Source organism: Salmo salar, chromosome 09, assembly GCF_965601325.2.
Source record: "Salmo salar chromosome 09, fSalSal1, whole genome shotgun sequence".
NCBI classification, from domain to species: Eukaryota; Metazoa; Chordata; class Actinopteri; order Salmoniformes; family Salmonidae; genus Salmo; species Salmo salar.
In genome coordinates this window covers 145,823,992-145,848,003 of record NC_138299.1, presented here as the reverse complement: position 1 = coordinate 145,848,003, position 24,012 = coordinate 145,823,992, and the positions used below count along the sequence as shown (strand labels likewise).

Genomic DNA, 24,012 nt, shown 5'->3' with positions numbered 1-24,012 from the left:
AAAACGTGTTCTGTTGCTCTTTGACTGCTTTCTTTCTCTCCACCTTGTCCCCCACTCTGCCTTCCTCATCTTAGCCATCTTTCCCTCATCTCCCCACCTTGTCCCCCTCTCCCTCACCCTGCCTTCCTCGTCTTTAGCCATCTCTTTCCCTCATCTCCCCACCTTGTCCCTCTCTCCCACTCTGCCTTGGTCTTTAGCCATCTTTCCCTCATCTCCCCACCTTGTCCCTCTCCCCCACTCTGCCTTCGTCTTTAGCCATCTCTTTCCCTCATCTCCCCACCTTGTCCCACTCGCTCTTCGTGTTAATGATCAATGCTCCCTTCTCTGTGTGGTGCTGTGTGTTTGACAGTTGAGGTAACGGTTGTTACTAGCTAGTTGACTGACTCATACATGGTTGACTGTATTTTGTCAACATTGTGTGGTGAGGGTTGAAATGGACTGGAATGTAGACACACGCAGTGGGGTTGAAAGGGTTTCCAGCCTGTGCTCTGTGCTGGCCTCGGGACTCCTCTGCTCTGACGAAGGGAGCTCTTTAGTCTCACACAGAGGTCAAACACGTCGCAATGCTGTCACTGAACAGGAGCCCATGTGAAAACAAAGCAATGGAACAGAAACATCCTAATGTACTCATACGCAGAAGCTGCATTGGGCTTTTTATACAGTGTGCATTTCAATTTATTAGCTGGTGGTTGTAGAATCTGTGTGGGGTATAGACTTGACTCTGCTCTCTACAGCTTGTGTGATTTAATAAGCCACCCCAGATTGAGGAAAGGGCATGGTGAGAGGAATGCCACTCTAAAATTTGTGGGAGTAGAGATGGTGGGAAGGCTTTCTTGTCTCTCAGGGGAGAAACATGATCGGGAAAGGGGATGGATAGGCACTGAGAAGGGTAGAGAAGAGGCGGGCATGGTTCAAAGCTGAACAGTGAGAAGGTTAGATGGGAGAGGGTTGAAATGTTAACATGAACAAGTATGTCTTCATGCTCTCTCCATACTTGGAAGGTGACGTCTGTGAGAGGAGTAACATGATAGAGCTCTCCCACCATCATTCTGCCCTCCCGCCCTCTTTCTCCCTCAGTTTCTGTCTTCAGTCTCTCCTACAGTGCACTCACTCACATGATGAGGCTGTCTCTGCAGCAACCAGCGAAGTACATTCCAGCCAGGGAGGCTTTCAGCTCTGAGTGGCATGTCTCTTCTAGGCGGTTTGGTCAGTGGCATGTCTCTTCTAGGCGGTTTGGTCAGTGGCACGCCTCTTCTAGGCGGTTTGGTCAGTGGCATGTCTCTTCTAGGCGGTTTGGTCAGTGGCACGTCTCTTCTAGGCGGATTGGTCAGTGGCACGCCTCTTCTAGGCGGTTTGGTCAGTGGCACGCCTCTTCTAGGTGGTTTGGTCAGTGGCATGCCTCTTCTAGGCGGTTTGGTCAGTGGCACGCCTCTTCTAGGCGGTTTGGTCAGTGGCACGCCTCTTCTAGGCGGTTTGGTCAGTGGCACGCCTCTTCTAGGCGGTTTGGTCAGTGGCACGCCTCTTCTAGGCGGTTTGGTCAGTGGCACGCCTCTTCTAGGCGGTTTGGTCAGTGGCACGTCTCTTCTAGGCGGTTTGGTCAGTGGCACGTCTCTTCTAGGCGGTTTGGTCAGTGGCACGCCTCTTCTAGGCGGTTTGGTCAGTGGCACGTCTCTTCTAGGCGGTTTGGTCAGTGGCACGCCTCTTCTAGGTGGTTTGGTCAGTGGCACGTCGATCCTGCTCTTTTTTTTATTTCGCTCTACTTGAAGCACAGAGCAAGCGAGACTGGATTGTTTTGTAATCGTTGGGAAATACTTTCTGTTGCTTCGTGCTTAGCCCCCTCCTTTGCTCTTTCCCTCTTTCTTCCCCTCCCTCTCTCCTTCCAGTGGCTGTTTTCCTGTCGTAGCTGGGAACTGACTGAGGCTAGACTGTTTTCCTGTTGTGACGTCACTTACTGACATACTCTTTTTCTATCCTATCTCTCTCTCTCATGGTCTTCCTCTCTCAATCCACTGTGTCCTGGCAATAGTTGGACAAGGCATTCAGGAAAAGTCTGAGATTCCCTCTCTCCTCCTGGTGTTTGCGTACACATTGCCTTGAGTCGTGAGAAAGCTAAATGCTGAGACCAGCTTGACTTTGGATATCGCTTCACATGGTAAGAAGTCTTTCTGTTTTTCTCCATCTTCCCTCTTGCGCTCTCTCTCTCGTTCGTTTGGTACTGTTGCGTTCAAGCTGCGTTGTGCTAAAGAGACTCAGTATAGGGAATGTGAAATGAAGGGAGCTTTGGTACTCTATCATTCCACAGCTGTTTGGCTAACGCACACAAAGAGAGAGCGAGAGAAGGCACTTCCTCTAGGGTTGGGATGACAGATGATTAGCTGTTAAGATGTGCTGTTACACAAATCTGGAGCGTAGGAGAGTGAATAAGTCACTGTCTTTTCTGTCCTGTGAGATGATGTGCTCTGCATTTAACAGTAAACTGTAAAGCAAACTCAATATCAAGATGTTATACTCAAAGTAACAGTATCCTATGGTTTGTTGTCATACTTGTGCTGCGGCAGTGTCCTATTATTCAGTCTCACAGTAAATCCCTCAGTGTTGTATTTAAGTTACTGTTAGAGCAAGTCATATTTGTGTTAGGTTGAGTGGGTACGACTAGGGATGTGCTTGCCCTATCACCTAACAGTTCAGTCACACCTCTGTCTGCTAGTCCTGGCTCAGATGGACTGGAACACTGAAATAGCTCAGACTCCGCCCACCTTGTATCAATGGAATTATTCTCAGAATCTCACATTAATAAACAGTGTAACCCCTTATCTTCCAATACATAACATATCACTGTGGCGTTTTCCCCTCTGCTCAATAGTCATTTCTAGAGAGGTTGGGCTCCAGTAGAGTTGTATTGATCCCCCAGCCAGCCAATGGCCCGTGACACAACACAATGTTATGGGAATCCATTTACACTGAGTTAGGTCTGTGACGGACATCTGCTCTTCCACAAAGCACATGATGGTGGGGAAGCGCCTCTATCTTGGCAATAAGGGATGGCACGTGGCGGAGAGAGAGGAGAACTAAGGGGAGGAGGAGGATAGGATGTCAAATTCTCTTGGAAAAAGAGAATCTGCTATTTAAAAGCTCTACAACTCAGACGGTGTGAGTGTGCAAAACTGCATATCTGTTCATGTCCGTTTTCTGTGTATGTGTCGGTTCAAAGCTGCTGTCACTCGTTTGATCTTGCTATAATGCGTCTTCAAGGCATGTATGAGTCTGTGTGACCTTGTATTGTCCCGCCAGTCTCTGTTTTGATATGCTGACAACGACACTGCCAACGCCAGCCAGCTAGCAGTGGCCTTCTACATGCCAGCTGCTCTCACCTATACCAACAGAGGTCTGCTAGAATAACTGATGTTCCTATTCCACTCCTCTACCCGTCATCTACCTCCTTTCCTCTGTTCATCACTCCATATTTCCTCCCTTAAGGCACGGACACACCGGTAGCGTTTGCCGACAGAGTACTTAGCACCTCTGAACAGAGTGTGAGCCATAATTTGCAAGCCATGTAGAATCGCACTAAAATGTTTGGCATTGACCCCCACCTGCGGGGGGATTCCTAAAACACATTGTGCTGAACAAATGGTGTAGCGGTCTAAGGCAATGCATCTCAGTGCTAGACGTGTCACTACAAACCCTGGTTTGATTCCAGGCTGTATCACAACTGACCATGATTGGGAGTCCCATTGGGCGGCACACAATTGGCCTGGGTTTGGCCGGGGTAGGCCGTCATTGTAAATAAGAATTTGTTCTTAACTGACTTGCCTGGTTAAATAAAAAAGGAATAATGACGACAGATCGACATTCATCACGGTGTTTGCGCTCCCTTAGACCGTCTCCTCTTGTGGGCTTGCATCTCCCTTTCACTCTACCACCAATCTCCTGTCATCTCCCTTTCACTCTACCACCAATCTCCTGTCATCTCCCTTTCACTCTACCACCAATCTCCTGTCATCTCCCTTTCACTCTACCACCAATCTCCTGTCATCTCCCTTTCACTCTACCACCAATCTCCTGTCATCTCCCTTTCACTCTACCACCAATCTCCTGTCATCTCCCTTTCACTCTACCACCAATCTCCTGTCATCTCCCTTTCACTCTACCACCAATCTCCTGTCATCTCCCTTTCACTCTACCACCAATCTCCTGTCATCTCCCTTTCACTCTACCACCAATCTCCTGTCATCTCCCTTTCACTCTACCACCAATCTCCTGTCATCTCCCTTTCACTCTACCACCAATCTCCTGTCATCTCCCTTTCGTCTCCTCCACAACTATATTCAAGAGGAGATAGAGGCCCTGATTAGTAGAAACACCAGATGGGGTGGGTGTGTGTGTGCCTTCACACACTGGCCAAAGGGGTCAAGAGTGCGTGCACACACACAGAGATTAGACTTCACACACGAGGGCACATGTGACTGCAGACATCTTGGTAATGAAGTTGAGGTCAGCAGGAGAGTAATTGTCACTGTCCATTATGCACCATTTGATTTCTCTCTTTCCTCTTCATATGATGCCGAGTAGCTTCCCTCAGACTAGACACACCACTCACTACCAAAGATGGACCTCCTCAGTCAGCAAACAAGTGTCTGTCTGTTTCATACACAGAGGCAGAGTGACTGTCTGAAGGTGCAGGACTGTGATCAGTAAGTCTGTGGGCCTCAATACATTGTGATAAATGGCACCCTTCATTCCAGCACAAATGGCACCATGAGTCATTTATAGACTTCTAAATGAATAAATATGTGTAGCTGTTATTTGTGTAGAGCCTGCACAATGTAAATGAGGTCTGGAACACACACAGGCAGGTACATCCTACTTCACACAGACAATAGTTTGTGGTTGTTAAATCTGGAGCTGGCTAGCCAGCTCTGCCTCACCACCTCGCTCTCTCTCCCCCTGGAGTTTGGGTTCAGAGTGTGACCTATTCCCTCCATTGTCCCCGCAGCAGCTCTGCTCTCACAGGGAGGTTAAGGGTTCTCTCTCTGTTCTCTGGAAGCAGAGTAGGTCTCGTTCTCCTCAAAAACAGGAGGGAGTGTTTTTGGAACAGCTGGGCCCAGGGCTGGGTAACAGATGCACAGGGGTGTCAGTGGGTTTATGGGAAATGTAGTGGCAGGATGACTGTGCCAGAGAGAGTCATGTAACATCTGTCACGGTAACTGACTGTTTTGAGATCTTTGTTGTGGAATGATTTCTCAAATCTTTTTGGTCTTTAGTCTCCACTCCTTCTGAAAGGGCCCTCATAAAATCTGAATCACCTGAGTAAAATCTGAGTAATGTTAGCGTTCTGTCTGAGTATCCTTACTTTTTAAGAACACACACACACAAACACACAGGCCTTTTCATTGTGTGCATGCGAGTGACCCCACGTTTGTTGTGTTTCGTTATACAATGTATGTTATACAATCTCTGTTCAGTGTGTGGTTAAAACTGAGCAGCTACATTTCTGGGGTGGTGCAGTCTCGTTTGTTTGGTTCATGTCGGGTTTGACACACACTCTGTCTGTAGGGGTGGTTCCCTTGGCGTGAGGCTGGTAACTGAGGAGGAATGTCTGAGTGAGTCAGTAGAAGAGAAGAGTTCATCCTTTTTGTTGCTCAGATGTTCCCCCTTCTTCCAGAGAGCTGTTAGGAACTACAGAGCAGCCCGGGGCTGTTTCTGACTGATACATCTCTTTCTTTCTCTTGTGCTTCCTCTCCTCCCCCTTTCTCTGCTCTTTTGACTGTTTTTATTCTGGGTGAAGGAAGCCAGCTGCATTAGCCTGTCTGTTTGAGAGTTGAATATGTAAGGAAAAGGGCCTTCATTGTTGTATTGTCTTGCCATTGCCGCTGTGTGTAACAGGAGTTTTGTGTGAGAATATGTCATGATAATGTCAAGTAATGTTTTCTTCTATGTGTCTCCTGTAGGAGCGAGGTTCCTCTGACAGTGGACTGAGTGTCTCTGAGAGTGGTTCTCAGCCAGGGACGACTGCCCTTCTGGCCACAGCGCCCATGAGGTAACGGCGAGAAGTCCCATACCAGCCTCGCTCTGCCCTCCACCCCCATCTCCCTCTATCCCTCCATCCCTCTCCAGCGATGGGTCAGAAGATCTCGGGCAGCATCAAGTCAGTTGATGCACGGGGTGAGCCCTCATATCGGCCTGTCCGCCGTGAGCTGCGGGGTCCAGACTTCTGCCGGCCTCCTCGTCTTGACCTACTTCTGGACATGCCCCCTGCGACCTCTGACCTGCAGCTCCACCACGCCTGGAACCCAGAGGACCGCTCGCTCAACGTCTTTGTCAAGGAGGACGACAAGCTGACCTTCCACCGCCACCCGGTGGCCCAGAGCACTGACTGCATCCGCGGTCAGGTGGGCTACACACGGGGGCTCCATGTCTGGAGGATCCACTGGCCGGCGAGACAACGAGGAACACACGCTGTCGTAGGGGTGGGCACGGCTGACTCTCTTCTACACTCTGTGGGTTACACGGCCCTGGTGGGTTCGGACTGTGAGTCGTGGGGCTGGGACTTGGGCCGGAACAGACTCTACCACGACAGTAAGAACCGGCTGGCCTCCACTTCGGCACCAACATACCCGTGTTTCCTGGAGGCAGACGAGTCGTTTGTTCTGCCGGATGCCCTGCTGGTGGTGCTGGACATGGACGAGGGCACGCTCAGCTTCATGGTGGACGGCCAGTACCTGGGCGTGGCCTTCAGAGGGTTAAAGGGCAGGAGGCTGTACCCTATCGTCAGTGCCGTGTGGGGACACTGTGAGGTCTCCATCTGCTACGTCAATGGACTGGATCGTAAGTCAATGTCCTTATGGTTTTACAGTGGGAAACATCCGTCTGTCTGTCTGCCTCGCTCTGTCTGTCTGCCTCGCTCTGTCTGTCTGCCTCGCTCTGTCTGTCTGCCTCGCTCTGTCTGTCTGCCTCGCTCTGTCTGTCTGCCTCGCTCTGTCTGTCTGCCTCGCTCTGTCTGTCTGCCTCGCTCTGTCTGTCTGCCTCGCTCTGTCTGGCTGCCTCGCTCTGTCTGGCTGCCTCGCTCTGTCTGTCTGCCTCGCTCTGTCTGTCTGCCTCGCTCTGTCTGGCTGCCTCGCTCTGTCTGGCTGCCTCGCTCTGTCTGGCTGCCTCGCTCTGTCTGGCTGCCTCGCTCTGTCTGGCTGCCTCGCTCTGTCTGGCTGCCTCGCTCTGGCTGGCTGCCTCGCTCTGGCTGGCTGGCTGGCTGCCTCGCTCGCTCTGGCTGGCTGGCTGCCTCGCTCGCTCTGGCTGGCTGGCTGCCTCGCTCGCTCTGGCTGGCTGGCTGCCTCGCTCGCTCGCTCTGGCTGCCTCGCTCGCTCTGGCTGGCTGGCTGCCTCGCTCGCTCTGGCTGCCTCGCTCGCTCTGGCTGCCTCGCTCGCTCTGGCTGCCTCGCTCGCTCGCTCTGGCTCGCTCTGTCTGTGGCTGGCTCTGGCTCGCTCTGGCTGGCTGGCTGGCTCTGGCTCGCTCTGGCTGGCTGGCTGGCTCTGGCTGGCTCGCTCTGGCTGGCTCGCTCTGGCTGGCTGGCTCTGGCTGGCTGGCTCTGGCTCGCTCTGTCTCGCTCTGGCTGGCTGGCTCTGGCTGGCTGCCTCGCTCTGGCTCACTCTGTCTGTCTGTCTGGCTCGCTCGCTCGCTCTGTCTGCCTCGCTCGCTCTACCCTCTTTCGGTCTCTGGAAGTTGTCTTCTGTGTGTGTTCTCTGCCTATATTATATTGTGAGATTTTCTGTAATCTGTGCTGTGGTTTTGAATACCTCAGACCAGGGTGTATTCTCTAATACTGTAGCTTAAAGAAACTATATCAGCACGTCAATGGTGCATTATGTCTTAACGGCTCTCACTTTACTTTCTCTCTGGCTCTTGTTTAGAAAACAATAAAGCACAATATGGAAAGCCAGTGACTCATACTCCCATACTCTCTGAATAGTCGGAGCGCTCGCTTTGAATTGCTTACTGTGTAGATGAGGGAGGCGTCTGTAGGAAATGTTGAGCTCCACAATGATAGTGTTTGGAGCCAGGCAGTTGCTCTGTCCCGGGGGGAGATTTCTGTAGAATCTACCTGCACAGCGTGACACAGCACAGCGCGACAGAGCTCTGAATGTGACCAGGAGGAGGGAGAAAAGAGAATGGAGAGTAAGCGACTGATTAATAGTACATTAAACTTATAGTGCTTTAAATTACAATCTCAAAGCGCTTTAAGCAACAACCACTTTTTTTTTTCTACCAAAAACAAATAGTTAATGGACGATTATGGCAGGGTAGTACAGTAATGGCTTGAGCAGTCAGTGTCAGGAGGAAGGCTGGAGTAGAGGTAGTTCAGAGATGAAACAGAGGGGGGGTCACATCAGACTGGTTCAGTGCTGTTTATCAGGGTGCCGTCACTGACGCAGTGCTTCTCATTAGTATTCTCTGAAGTCCGACTCCATGGGAAGTCTGACTTCAGAGTTCTGGCTTCACCCATCACTGGGCGACGGTATCGGAGTCTGGGGCGACGGTATCGGAGTCTGGGGCGACGGTATCGGAGTCTGGGGCGACGGTATCGGAGTCTGGGGCGACGGTATCGGAGTCTGGGGCGACGGTATCGGAGTCTGGGGCGACGGTATCGGAGAAGCACACTGCACATCAGTCCAGAATAGTCCTCCCTGAAGCTAACCACTGGAGAAAGCTGCTCAAAAAGCTTGGTGAAAAACATTTAGGATTTAATCATCTGTCTGTCATGTGTTTTGGACATAATAGACTGGAGATGAGGAGGCTGTGTGTTGAGCAGAAAGAATAAGTGACCGTTTCCTCACTAGGTTAGTCCCAGAGACACTCAGTCCGAATAATACTGTAGTAGTGACAGTCTGAATAATACTGTAGTAGTGACAGTCTGAATAATACTGTAGTAGTGACAGTCTGAATAATACTGTAGTAGTGACAGTCTGAATAATACTGTAGTAGTGACAGTCTGAATAATACTGTAGTAGTGACAGTCTGAATAATACTGTAGTAGTGACAGTCTGAATAATACTGTAGTAGTGACAGTCTGAATAATACTGTAGTAGTGACAGTCTGAATAATACTGTAGTAGTGACAGTCTGAATAATACTGTAGTAGTGACAGTCTGAATAATACTGTAGTAGTGACAGTCTGAATAATACTGTAGTAGTGACAGTCTGAATAATACTGTAGTAGTGACAGTCTGAATAATACTGTAGTGGTGACAGTCTGAATAATACTGTAGTGGTGACAGTGAGCATGACTAGAGATGTCATAAACCAGTGGTGGCTTACCCTCTTCCTGCAGACCTACTGGATACTGAGATTCTACCAATCAGCTGCTCATCAAGACCTAGATTAGCTGCATCAGCTGTGTTAGAGCAAGGCAGGAGCTATAATACACAGTAGCTCTCCAGGAGAGTTGGCCACTCTGTCAATCTACAGCCTCCAGTACACTGATCAGTGGCATGTCAGTACAGAGACTGGTTGATGGACAGTGTTTTATACTGCAGACTGGCCTGGTTGACTGGCCTGTGTGGAGTAACTGGCTCCGCTTCAGTGGGAGGGCCTGTTGGTGCGTTTGTCTGGCCCTGCTCTGATCTATAAAAACGTGTTTACACCCATAGGAAGATGTCTGGGTCTTTATGGCTGGGTGTCTCTCTCTGTGTGTGGTTGTCTAAGTATAGCAGACGTGAATGTCACCTACTGTGGGAGTCATTTAGGACCGTTCTGGCTGTTTTGGATTGTGTAACACTATCACCCTCCCCACTGTATATGTTACAGAAAGACCCAAAGTAGGACGAGGGCTCTTAGACGGTCAGACAAGAACTACATGTCCATGGCTGCAAGCCAGGTGTTTGTTTGTGTGTGAGTTCACGGAAGGGAGCCAGGAGTGTCAGAATTCTGGAGGCAGTCCCAGTGTGCCTCGGAGCTCAATGTCTGGCCTTGCGAAGGGAGGTGTGTTTATTGTGCCCATACAGTCACCCTCTGTTGAATGGTTTTCTCCATTTGCGTCATTTAGCAGACGCTCTTATCCAGAGCGACTTACACATTGGTGCATTCACCTTATGATATCCAGTGGAACAACCACTTTACAATAGTACATCTGTCTTTTTTGGGGGGGGGGGGGGGGGGTTTAGAAGGATTACTATATCCTATCCCAGGTATTCCTTAACCTCTATGGGCTAGGTGGGACGCTAGCGTGCCACCCGTGGTGCACTCCATCAACAGCAGGTGCATTTCAAGAGCGGCAAATTTGAATCCAAATAAATGTCAAAATTCAAATTTTTCAAAAATACAACTATTTTACACCATTTGAAAGATAAACATCTCCTTAATCTAACCACGTTTTACGATTTCAAAAAGGTTTTACGGCGAAAGCATAAATTTAGAGTATGTTAGGACAGTACATTTACAAGAGTTGTGTGTAATGTTTTGTCAAGTCAAAGACAGGGTCACCAAAACCATAAAACCAGCTAAAATGATGCACTAACCTTTTACAATCTCCATCAGATGACACTCCTAGGACATTATGTTAGACAATGCATGCATTTTTAGTTCTATCAAGTTCATATTTATATCCAAAAACAGCGTTTTACTATGGCATTGATGTTGAGGAAATCGTTTCCCTCCAATAACCGGCAGTCAAGTCAGCGTCACAAATTAAATAATTAAAATTAGAAAACATTGGTAAAATATTATATTGTCATTTAAAGAATTATAGATTTACATCTCTTGAACGCAATCAACTTGCCAGATTTAAAAATAACCTTACTGGGAAATCACACTTTGCAATAATCTGAGCACTGCGCCCAGAAAAATACGCGTTGCGATACAGACTAGACGTCATGTTGGGGAGATCTAAAATCGAAAATACTATGTAAATAATCCATTACCTTTGATTCTCTTCATCAGATGTCACTTCCAGGTATCACAGGTCCATAACGAATGTAGTTTTGTTCAAAAAAGCTCATCATTTATGTCCAAAAATCTCCGTCTTGTTAGCACATGATCTAAGCCAGCCGGACTTCTCGTCATGAACGAGGGGAAAAAATATATTTCCGTTCGTTCAAACATGTCAAACGTTGTATAGCATAAATCATTAGGGCCTTTTTTAACCAGAACATGAATAATATTCAAGGTGGACGAATGCATACTCTTTTATAACGTATTGGAACGAGGGTACCCAACATGAACTCGCGCGCCAGGTGTCTAATGGGACATCATCGTTCCATGGCTCTTGTTCGGTCAGATCTCCCTCCAGAAGACTCAAAACACTTTGTAAAGGCTGGTGACATCTAGTGGAAGCAATAGGAAGTGCCAAAATATTCCTAAACCCCTGTGTTTTTCAATGGGATAGGTTTAAAGTCAATACAACACATCAGGTATCCACTTCCTGTCAGAAAATGTCTCAGGGTTTTGCCTGCCAAATGAGTTCTGTTATACTCACAGACACCATTCAAACAGTTTTAGAAACTTTAGAGTGTTTTCTATCCATATATAATAAGTATATGCATATTCTAGTTACTGGGTAGGATTAGTAACCAGATTAAATCGGGTACATTTTTTTTATCCAGACGTGCAAATGCTGCCCCCTAGCCCCAACAGGTTAAAGAGGTGGGGTTTCAGGTGTCTCCGGAAGGTGGTGATTGACTCCGCTGTCCTGGCGTCGTGAGGGAGCTTGTTCCACCATTGGGGTGCCAGAGCAGTGAACAGTTTTGACTGGGCTGAGCGGGAACTGTGCTTCCGCAGAGGTAGGGAGGCGAGCAGGCCAGAGGTGGATGAACGCAGTGCCCTTGTTTGGGTGTAGGGAATGATCAGAGCCTGAAGGTACGGAGGTGCCGTTCCCCTCACAGCTCCGTAGGCAAGCACCATGGTCTTGTAGCAGATGCGAGCTTCAACTGGAAGCCAGTGGAGTGTGCGGAGGAGCGGGGTGACGTGAGAGAACTTGGGAAGGTTGAACACAAGACGGGCTGCGGCGTTCTGGATGAGTTGTAGGGGTTTAGTGGCACAGGCAGGGAGGCCCGCCAACAGCGAGTTGCAGTAATCTAGACAGGAGATGACAATTAGGATTAGGACCTGCGCCGCTTCCTGTGTGAGGCAGGGTCGTATACTGCGAATGTTGTAGAGCATGAACCTACAGGATCGGGTCACCGCCTTGATGTTAGCGGAGAACGACAGGGTGTTGTCCAGGGTCACGCCAAGGCTCTTAGCGCTTTGGGAGGAGGACACAATGGAGTTGTCAACCGTGATGGCGAGATCATGGAACGGGCAGTCATTCCCCGGGAGGAAGAGCAGCTCCGTCTTGCCAAGGTTCAGCTTGAGGTGGTGATCCGTCACCCACACTGATATCTCTGCCAGACATGCAGAGATGCGATTCGTCACCTGGTTATCAGAGGGGGGAAAGGAGAAGATGAATTGTGTGTCGTCTGCGTAGCAATGATAGGAGAGACCATGTGAGGATATGACAGAGCTAAGTGACTTGGTGTATAGCGAGAATAGGAGAGGGCCTAGAACTGAGCCCTGGGGGACACCAGTGGTGAGAGCACGTGGTGCGGAGACGGATTCTCGCCACGCCACCTGGTAGGAGCGACCTGTCAGGTAGGACGCAATCCAAGAGTGAGCCGCGCCGGAGATACCCAACTCGGAGAGGGTGGAGAGGAGGATCTGATGATTCACAGTTTCAAAGGCAGCAGATAGGTCTAGAAGGATGAGAGCAGAGGAGAGAGAGTTCGCTTTAGCAGTGCGGAGAGCCTCCGTGACACAGAAGAGCAGTCTCAGTTGAATGACCAGCCTTGAAACCTGACTGATTTGGATCGAGAAGGTCATTCTGAGAGGGATAGCAGGAGAGCTGGCCAAGGACGGCACGTTCAAGAGTTTTGGAGAGAAAAGAAAGAAGGGATACTGGTCTTTAGTTGTTGACATCGGAGGGATCGAATATAGTTTTTTTTGAGAAGGGGTGCAACTCTCGCTCTCTTGAAGACTGAAGGGACGTAGCCAGCGGTCAAGGATGAGTTGATGAGCGGGGTGAGGTAAGGGAGAAGTTCTCCGGAAATGGTCTGGAGAAGAGAGGAGGGGATAGGGTCAAGCGGGACCACCAGGTTAGAGTGGCAGCGGCCATGCGGTGTGAAGCGTTTGTGTGGCCTGTGCAGAGAGGAGAGAACGGGGATAGACAGACACATAGTTGACAGGCTACAGGAGAGGCTACGCTAATGCAAAGGAGATTGGAATGAAAATTAACTAAACAACTGGGGAAGCGAGAGCGCAGGGCCTCCCTCACTAACCATTCACTGAAACACTCATATAACTTTTCCAACTTCCACTTTAGAAATTATAATTAATGTAAACTGCAGTGGTTCATTGTTTCCAGGAATGGGCTCTAACTTAGTTTATTCAGCTAGATAACTTGGTACAGTATTCTTCCGTGAAACCCACCCAGTGCACCGTATCCTATGACGCCGTAGCTAACTAGCATGCTAGCATCCAATAACACACGGTTTGCACCAATACTTGGTTCAACAAACTACCAATGGATCAATCGTGTCCGTGTCTAGTTCCTTTCATAACGCAGAAGTAATTAAACGTTGGCTAGCTAACACAAGGTCAGTCCTGCTAGCTACACAAGTGGACTCACATCTCGAAAGTTCAGAACGTTAAGCTTACGTTGCAAAAATCTTATTGACTAAAAATGATACAGTACTGCTAGCTGGTAGAGTTGGCTAGCTAGCAGTGGCTGCGTTTGCTTTTATCTTTGATACAGAGACAACTATGTAGCTAGCTAAAATTACACTAATCAAAACGTTCCGTTGTAATGTATTTAGTTTCTACAGTACTGCTAGTTGGTAAAGTTGGTGAAGTTGGCTAGCTAGCAGTGGCTGTGGTGTTGACGCTGTTTTGAAAATGGCGCGAACGAACGAATACAGCTGGCTAGGTAACCTTGTTAGTTTCTCAAAGTTAGTTTCTCAAAGCTACACCTACACCTTTAGCTACACCTTTATCCTTGCTGCAAAGACCACTATGTAGCTAGCTAGCTAATATTACACTAATCAAATCACTAATCAAATCGTTCTGTTGTAATGTAATGAAATGTAATATTACCCGCGGAGCGAAGTACAGCACGACTACTCACTCCAGCATCCGGATAGAGCTATGTTCACCATAGCTCTATCTCACAGACAAACACTGGGCTGTTTGTGTAGAACGTGTGACATTAATGCATTTATCTAGAGCCCATTGGAACACCAGGCCTATTCTTTATCAACTGGTTTACTTTCAAGAGGATATTTTCCATACGTACATTTTCAATACCTGCACACATTTGTTTACATCCCTGTTAGTGATCATTTCTCCTTTGCCAAGATAATCCATCCAACTGACAAGTGTGGCATATCAAGAAGCTGATTAAACAGCATGATCATTACACAGGTGCACCTTGTGCAGGGAACAATAAAAGACCACTCTAAAATGAACAGTTTTGTCACACGACACAATGCCACAGATGTCTCAAGCTGAGGGAGCACGCAATTGGCATACTGATTGCAGGAATGTTCACCATAGCTGTTGTCAGTGAATTTAATGTTAATTTCTATAAGCTGCCTCAAACATCGTTTGAGAGATTTTGGCAGTACATCCAACTGGCCTCGTGTATGGTGTTGTGGGCTAGCAGTTTGTTGATATAGTGCCCCGTGGAGGTGGGGTTATGGTATGGGCAGGCATAAGCTATGGACAACGAACACAATTTTATCGATGACAATTTTGAATGTGCAAATACCGTGATGAGATCCTGAGGCCCATTGTGAGGCCTATTTAATTTATTTCAATTGACTGATTTCCTCATGTTCTGTAAGTCAGTAAAATCTTTTAAATTGTTGTATTTTATGTTCACTATAGTTTGATAATGTCAGAGAAGCTAATGGAAGCAGCTTATAAGACAGGACTTAATCCACCCCATGTCCCTGCTGTCTCACAGCTCTGTAACCTCATCATGTTAGTCTTCTATAGACATTATGTAGGGATCCTGTGAGTGTCCTCTGTTCTCTGCAGTGATAAGAGTATTTATTCCTTCTGCTGGAGTTCTCTTGGGACTGAATGCTGATTGGCTGAAACAGCATTTTAGCCGGGGGTATATCAGACAATATAGCACTGGTCTGACGCAAAAATACTTATTTACTGTTCTATTTATCTTAGTAACCAGTTTATAATAGAAATAAGGCACCTGGGGGGGTGTGTGTGTGTCGTGCCTGAGAACAACCCCCCCCCCCCCCCACCTTGTTGCATAAATATGCTGTGGAAATGGGGAAACATCCCCATGTAACTCACAGGAAGATGCAGACCATTTATTAGTATGCATTGGCTCGTATTCCCAAAGGTATCTTTTCCATGTTTGTTTTAGACTCACCGTGATAAAGGAATCTTCTCTTTCAATAAAATAATTTTCCCTTAACACAGTTAATGCAATTCTCTGATCCTCTATTTCTCACGAACACTTAGTTTCTTCTCCGCACGACTTTCACTCTGATAGAAGCTATCGATTTCTTTAGTGTTTCTGTTCCCCAAAGCCTGTAAAACGACAACAATAGGAGAGTGGGGATGAGGCTGTACTGCCAGCTCCTTATGGCACTGTTCTTCCCATAAGATGGCACTACACAAAACGCAACAATACAGCCAAGCTGCCAGCAGCCGAACTCATTCACTGCTAAACAAGAGAATAACGAGGCAATCACTTTGCAAAACCTCCGTTGGGAATTAACACCATTTCACGCCGGCTCTTTCTTTCTCTCGCTCTGTCACTCACTCCCGCTCTTTAATTTATGCTGAAATCCCTGCTTCAATATTTACACTTGACTGGAACAAACTACAAAAATCTCTGAAACTGGAAACACTTATCTCCCTCACTAGCTTTAAGCACCAGCTATCAGAGCAGCTCCCAGATCACTGCACCTGTACATAGCCCATCTATAATTTAGCCCAAACTACTACCTCTTCCCCTACTGTATTTATTTATTTAATTTATTATTTTGCTCCTTTGCACCATATTATTTATATTTTAACTTTGAACTTTCATCAAATTATAATTCTACCATTCCAGTGTTTTACTTGCTATACTTTATTTACTTTGCCACCATGGCCTTTTTTTGCCTTTACCTCCCTTATCTCACATCATTTGCTCACATTGTATATAGTCTTATTTTTGTCTACTGTATCATTGATTGTATGTTGTTTTACTCCATGTGTAACTCTGTTTTTGTATGTTGTCGAACTGCTTTGCTTTATCTTGGCCAGGTCGCAATTGTAAATGAGAACTTGTTCTCAACTTGCCTACCTGGTTAAATAAAGGTGAAATAAAATAAATAAATAAATAAACACTTCTAATCATGGCAGGGAGTTGCTGTAGAAACCGTTTATTTGAATGGGGAGAGGAGACGGTACAGTAAGTGCTGGCTTGGGGAGGGAGATCTAGCCTGGGAATGGATGGCTCCTCTTGATTGGTGCCTTGGAACTCTGCTGTGTCTCCTGATAGTGTGTAGAATAGATTCAGACTGAGTACATTTATATGCACATTAATAATTCAATATTAAACTGGTTATGACAGTAGGCCAAGTATGGCAGTAGTCATGTCCTAATAATTGGAAAGATTGCTCAGAAAACCAGGTTTTAAATCGGCGTATCCTTAGTTCAATTTCGACTCTACACCGATTTTTAAGCACTTTGTTCTGCTTATTTTAATCGGTGTAAGGTCAAATCAAACAAAGCATACAGCAATTTCAAACACCTGGTTTTCTGAGCAACCTTTTGAATTATTAGGACATGTAAACTTCTTAATCGGCGTTTCAGTAGAGAATGGTGCCGGAGGGGCTGGCTTTTGTTTTGTAATTTATTTTTTTCCCTCACATTGTTTATCTCATTTTGTACATAATGTTGCTGCTACTGTCTCTTATGACCAAAAAGAGCTTACTCACCTAAGAACATTTACAACATTAACAATGTCTACACTGTATTTCTGATCAATTTAATGTTATTTTAATGGACAAAAAATTAGCTTTTCTTTCAACAAGGACTTTTTTTTAAGTGGCCCTAAACTTATGAACGGTTGTGTACATGTTTCAAACAGACCACCGTAGTGCCCCTGTGCCCAAGAAAGCGAAGGTAGCCTGCCTAAACCATTACCGCCCTGTAGCACTCACGTCGGTAGCCATCAAGTGCTTTGAAAGGCTAGTCATGGCTCACATCAACGCCATCATGCCAGAAACCCTAGACTCACTCCAATTTGCATACTGCCCCAACAGATTCACAGATGACGCAATCTGAATCGCGCTCTACACTGGCCTTTCCCACCTGGACAAAAGGAACACCTATGTGAGAATGCTGTTCATTGACTACAGCTCAACGTTCAACACCATAGTGCCCACAAAGCTCATCACTAAGCTAAGGACCCTGGGACTAAACACCTCCCTCTGCAACTGGATCCTGGACTTCCTGACGGGCCACCCCCAGGTGGTAAGGGTAGGTAACAACACATCTGCCACACTGATCCTCAACACTGGGGCACCTCAGTGGTGCATGCTTATAGGGAGGAGGTCAGAGGCAGTGCCAGGACAACCATTTAAAAAAGTTTGCCTATTTAAATAAATTCTTATTTACAATGACTGCCTACCTCGGCCAAACCCTAACCCGAACGATGCTGGGCCAATTGTGTGCCGCCCTATTCGACTCCCAATCACGGCTGGTTGTAATACAGCATGGAATCAAACCAGGGTCTGTAGTGACGCCTCTAGCACTGAGATGCAGTGTCTTAGATTGCTGAGCCGCTCGGGAGCCACAATGTGAGTTGATCGTGAACTATAGGAAAAGAAGGGCCGAAACAGGCCCCCATTTAACATCAATGGGACTGAAGTGGAGCGGGTCGAGAGTTTCAAGTTCCTTGGTGTCCACATCCCCAACAAACTATCATAGTCCAAACATAACAAGACAGTTGTGAAGAGGGCACAACACCTTTTCCCCCTCGAGACTGGAAAGATTTGGCATGGGTCCTCAGATCCTCAAAGTTCTACAGCTGCACCATCAAGAGCATCCTGACCGGTTGCATCACCACCTGATATGGCAACTGCTCGGGATCTGACCGTAAGGCGCTACAGAGGGTAGTGCGTACGGCCCAGTACATCTCTGGGGCCAAGCTTCCTGCCGTCCAGGACCTACTAGGCGGTGTCAGAGGAAGGCCCTAAAAATTGTCAGACTCCAGTCACCAAAGTCAGACTTCTCTCTGCTACTGCACGGCAGCGGTACCGGAGCACCAAGTCTAGGACCAAATGGCTCCTTAACAGCTTCTGCCCCCAAGCCGTAAGACAACTAATCAAATGGCCACCCGGACTATCTACATTGACTCGGTACCAGTACCCCCTATGTCTAGCATTGTTATGTACATTTGTTACTTTTTGTTTAATTTTTTGTATTTTTTTTGGTAAATATTTTATCAACTCTTTATTGAACTGCATCGTTAAGGTCTTGTAGGTAATTTAACCTGTTGTATTTGGCGCATGTGACAAATTTTGATTTGATTGCAGTGGTGTATTTGCTCTGCGCATGTGCCAGCACTGGGTAGCGCAAGCCTCCCTCTTATGCACGAGTGAAGTGAGCTCGGGAATAACAAAGTATGAATCTTATAACTAATTTTCACATACAAACTTTGTCACAACTCGGAATCAAATTGACAATGTTATTTTAACAAAGCCTATGTGGTAGAAATAATATTTTGATTGGTGATTTTCAGCATTTAAGTCCCATCAGGATTATTAGTGAAATCGTTATTCTTGCAAATCATGTAAGTGTTTTAAACTATATTAATCTGACTATCCACAATCGTATTGTGTGTAAGTGTACTCAATGTCTTGCACAGAGGTATAAACCCTTTCTGTTACAGTGCTTTAGAGCATCTCAGACTCAATGTCTCGGAATAGATACTCAGACAATAGCTCTCATTCTCATAATGCTCATGGCTAGGTACAGACTTTTCAAAAGTGTGTGTGCCAGTAAGGTCTGAGTAATCAGGGCTATAACAGGCTTTATTCTGCTGAGGACCAGAGTGCAGAGAGGCACTGCAGGGATCGGTGGTTGAATGGACTGGAGCGTTTTGGTTCTGTCTGGAGATCAGGGGCTAGATCCTTTGGTTCTGTCTGGGGATCAGGGGCTGGATCGTTTGGTTCTGTCTGGTAATAACGCTCCAGCCCAAAGGAAAGAAGAGGAGCAACATTTTGACCGTCGTCTGTTAGTTCAGTGAGCAATTGGATTCAGCTCAAGTCAATGATTTCCAATTTGAGAGAGGCTGAAGCTTGTCCTTTTCTGTCTCCCTCCTTTCTCTTCCTCACCGCTCTTTCCATTCATTCTTTTTCTCACTCTACCTGTGATGTTCTCTTGGATTGGTCAATGAATTAGACTCAGATGCGCCACTTCTGTGTAGTCACTGTTGTACGTACTTTCCCATGCGTACTTATTGGAAAAATCAGTCATGCAGACGTTCCTTGTCAATGCATAAAATTTGCACCTCATCCTGACGTCACACACACACACAGGTCTTGTCACAAGATGGTCATTTTATACATCCCCCCCCCCACACACACACACACACACACACACACTTTCCATAATAAGTTGCTATTTTATACATGTACATCACACACACTCACTCCCAATCACGAGGTGGTCATTGGAACTGGTGCACAGTTTGAGATGTTATCCTTCTCCACACGCTCCACTGACAGTTCTCCATATTGATTAGATAAGCTCAGTCTGGAGTCAACAAGTCTGTTCCTCACTGCATATCCTGACGTCAGGTCTGTTGGCATCGCTCCTGGCTGAGAGGAAACTGGGACAGCAGGATCAAGATACCTTCTTAATGCCCGTCTCCTGAAATTACACAAGTGGGTTGTGTTTTGAACACTCGCACACTTTTTGGGTCACCTGCATCCAGGAGCTCTGAAATAGCTGGGAGGATGGTGTCAGTGAAAGGCACCAACCTGTTACACATCGATGCACCAGTCAGTCTGCTTTCTTCACACGGCGTGGGAGAGCTCTGTTGCTGTCCCAAATTCCCCTGCTCCCTCTCTCTCAGACACTGTGTACTGGGACTGCTCGGTGTGTTAGTCATAGGAAGGTGTGTATGTGTAGGCCTATATGTAGGTCATCTGTTACCACCTATATACAAGCCTAGTGCATGCTCCTGATGCTCCCAGAGCTATAGCCCTGGACTGCATCAGTCCGAGAGTCCCCGGGGTGGGACATGAAGGGAACAGGAAGAGCAGGATGGACAGTTACTTTCTAGTCCATTTAACTGAACCACTTCCAGTTAATTTGCTTCCATTAATACTTAATATCATGTTTGCTTTTTTCCCCATGTTTGAAGTATGATTTTGGTTTTCATGAGCCCACATGGCATGCAGTTCAGCACGCCAAGGCAGATGTGCTGGTTCAACATGTAGCTGTTATGGACTCTGTTGGGCTCTGTATGTGTGCCTTCTCCCCCTTGTCCCCTTTGTCCTTTTCTGAGGACTATTTCAAACTAAGCATGATTCTCAAGAGATGAGCACCATACATGTTTCTCCATGCAGGCACACTCACTGGAGCAGTGAGGCCTGACAACTCAGCCAGACAGTTGATGCACAGAAGACAATAGCAGGTTCCTGCTCAGATTCCCGCTGTTTCATTGGTTGGCTAGAGAGATGTAGGGAGAGGGTGCGCCAGCTGGGTGATTGGACAGTTTACAGGAAGCAGCAGCATCATAATTATCATCCCTCCTATGCCATTCCCATGGCTCTACTGAATAACATGCTATGTTACCGTTCCTTGAAGTGGTTTACTCAATCCAACACCTCGCAACTTTTTTCATCTTTGTTCATTAAGAACATGACTTATATGACGTTGAAATAGTGAAATGGATCATGTCAAGTAGTGTACCAGCAAGCCTGCTTTGGTATCACATCCTTCCTATGGAAACATCTTAGTGTATAATATAGGAGAGGCCAATGTTAGTGTGTCTATATATCTTACTGTGTTGTCTAGTGGTCACTTGGCTACAAGGGCGCCCGTCCATTTAGAGGATTCCCTAGGGTCCCCCTTGACACCGTCCACCCTGTCTATTCAAAGCCATGTGGCCGGTGACTCAACAGTGAGCGTGTAGTGAGGGAGACTGTGTTTGGTGAGCCCCTGAGTATCACCTTCACACAGACTGCTCAGGAGAGTGTCTGCTCTGTGAGTCCAGTACAAACACATGGTCATGGCAGGTGGAATGGTCAAGCTGACGTCCGTGAAGGGCACTTTCATTATCAAAGTTTCTCTGTGTGTGTGTGGGGGAAGATCTCTCTGACAAACACATGCACTTAAAAGCTCTTCTGAGGATGATATCATATTGCTCAGTCTACACTTATATTAAATGCACTCCCTCTGAAATAGCATATATTACATCTGTAAATGTATGTAAGCATTCATATTTTTTTACCCCTGTTTTAAAGTCCTCTCTTCTCTCCTGTCTGTCACAGCGGAGCCCCTCCCCCTGATGGACCTGTGCAGGCGAGTGGCCAGGCTGGCTCTGGGGCGGGACCGAGTCAACCAGATAGACACCCTCCCTCTGCCAGAGACCATCAAGAACTACCTCCAGTACCAGTGACCCGACACACACCAGGACAACCAATGACTGCTTGACGACGGCTACATTTCACTACGGTCAACCACAAACAATTGAATCCTGAACCACTGGACATCTACTGAGGATGATGATGGTTGGGAGGAAGCCTATAAAGGAGTTGCGAGCATCCTTTTAGGATTTGTGTCCATTTTCACCTCCGTTGTTTCAATTTGCTCACTGCTGCTGTCCCCCAGATGGACAGACAGAGGTAGATGGGCTTGAGACTGGACTCTAGCAGAAGTGTTGGGCTATGATGCTGGCTTCTCATTGGGTCTATAATGTGGAAGCTTCTAGAATATATTTCTGGAGGAACAGGGCGTTTTGGGGATGATGCACACAGACATAGTTACTGTACATTTATACAGACTCTCTGGAAGCCTCTCTGAACATGTAGATATTTAGACAACTGAGGCTCACCAGCCCCTAGCCACAGGGACGCGAACATCGTTCAACGCATGCATATGCAAACACTAGCTCATGCTCAGAGGGGCTGTTTTCAGTCTGTGTGAGGTTTTATGCAAGTGTGGGTTGGTGCGTGTCGGCCTTGCTCCGCAACAGGCACCCCAAGACATCAGTCTGACCCACTGAGTTTGGCAACACTGCAGCCCTGATCTCTCTAGTCCCCTGCTGCACTGCACCTTCCTCTCAACTGGCAGTCTCCCTTTATTTATCAGTGGGTTTCATTGGATCCATGCCTCTGTCTGTCTGGGTGAGTGACTGGTTGTGCATCCAGTGGCACCCTATTCCCTACATTGTGCACTACGTTTGATCAGATGGTGTGCACTATGTAGGGAATAGGGTGCCATTATGGACATACCTGGAATGTTGTCAGTCAGTGTGATGTGTTAAAGCTGAGGTTGGTCTGAGGGCCATTCTGCTGTTACTGTTTATGTGCCTGCTCAGGGAAAGCACACCTCTCACAGGAGACAAAAAAAAAGACCTGCTGCTTTTTCCCCTCTTTCTGTTCTTATCCTGATGGTGACTACTCCTTTAAGAATACGTTCTGTTTTTATGACTGAGGTTTTAGTTTGTTTCTGATTTTTGTTTTCTATGGTTTTGTTTTCTATTTGCCGGACAGGAAGTGACCCGGGTGAGACAGGAAGTCTCGCTGAGAGAGACTTATCGAGGAATGTGCTGCCATGAGAATCTTTTAAATGTGAATAAACCACAAACTGAACCAAACACGCTGGTGTTTTCTGTCCAGTTGGACCTACTGTCATCTCAGTATGCCAGTGTCATCCAAATGAAGGGAAGTCTCAATGCTGCCCAGCACATTCACAACACTAAGCCTTTGAACCAAAAATAGTCATTCATTTATTTAACTGTGATTTTAAGTATGTTGCTGTAGTTGATATTTAGTCAGTGATGTTTTCTGAAGCTGATGTCCCATGGGGCAGGCAGACTTTGAACAGAGAACAAAGCCTGTTATGTGATCACAGTTCAGACAAAGCAGCTTTCCCTGACCATTCAGAAAACCCCTTCATGTTTTACAGCATAAATCTGTCTGTCGATCATATCAAGTTCACACCAGGACAGCAAAGTGGTACTGATGAGATGATTTAACGCAAGTGGTGAGAGAGTTCAGTTGTAGGGAAGGAAACATTTCCCTAAATGATAACAATCATCCTACTCTCTCAATAGGAAGGCTTGGTAGGGATGATCTTGCAGGGCCATAGTTACCGGCCCATTACCAGAAGTGTACATAAGCTGTGTTATAGCAATTGGCTCATTCATCCCCCTCCTCTCCCCTGTAACTATTCACCAGGTCGTTGCTGTAAATGAGTGTGTTCTTGTCAACTTACCTGGTAAAATAAGGGTTACAAATTTTTTTTTATAATGGATCTCAGGCGAAGGCTTTAGTGCTGAAATGCAAGGATTTGAAGGATGAGGAAGCGCTTCAGGGCATGATGCTGGACACAGCATCACAGTTTGAGGCTAAGACCAGGCATTGGAAATCAAATATCAGTTAAATGAGATCATCCCTGCCCTTTTGAATTTAGTAATTAATTTACTCCCTTGTGGAAAGGTAGGATCAAATCAGGATAAAAGCCGGTGCTCAGAAGTAGTTTGATCTGTCTAAAAGGGGCTTATCCTTGATACACCCCTGTTTCTTGACAGTTTGTTGTGACAGCTTGATTTGATTTGAGCTGCGCAACTATGCCGCTTTAGAATTGAGCTCTGATATGTCCTGTTGACTGTTGACTGGGGTTTAATCTTACAACAGTGACTATTGGCTCCCTCCTTTCCCTTCTCTTCCCTCACCCCCTCTCCCCCTACTCAACCCATTTATTTCTCCCCACTTCTCACCCTCTCCAACCAGCTTTC

The 24,012-nt window shown here is 46.8% G+C and overlaps 1 protein-coding gene across 1 annotated transcript in view; it reads left to right on the top strand.

The window, feature by feature from the left end:
* The window catches only part of LOC106613129 (SPRY domain-containing SOCS box protein 4), a 55,110-nt gene extending 32,241 nt beyond the window's left edge, over positions 1-22,869 (top strand). The window contains exons 2-3 of the mRNA XM_014215085.3: positions 5,952-6,828; positions 21,542-22,869. Coding sequence (XP_014070560.1) covers positions 6,120-6,828; positions 21,542-21,669 — 837 coding nt within the window. The 5' untranslated portion in view covers positions 5,952-6,119 and the 3' untranslated portion in view covers positions 21,670-22,869. The remainder of the gene's footprint in view (positions 1-5,951; positions 6,829-21,541) is intronic.
* Positions 22,870-24,012: the final 1,143 nt, after the last annotated feature.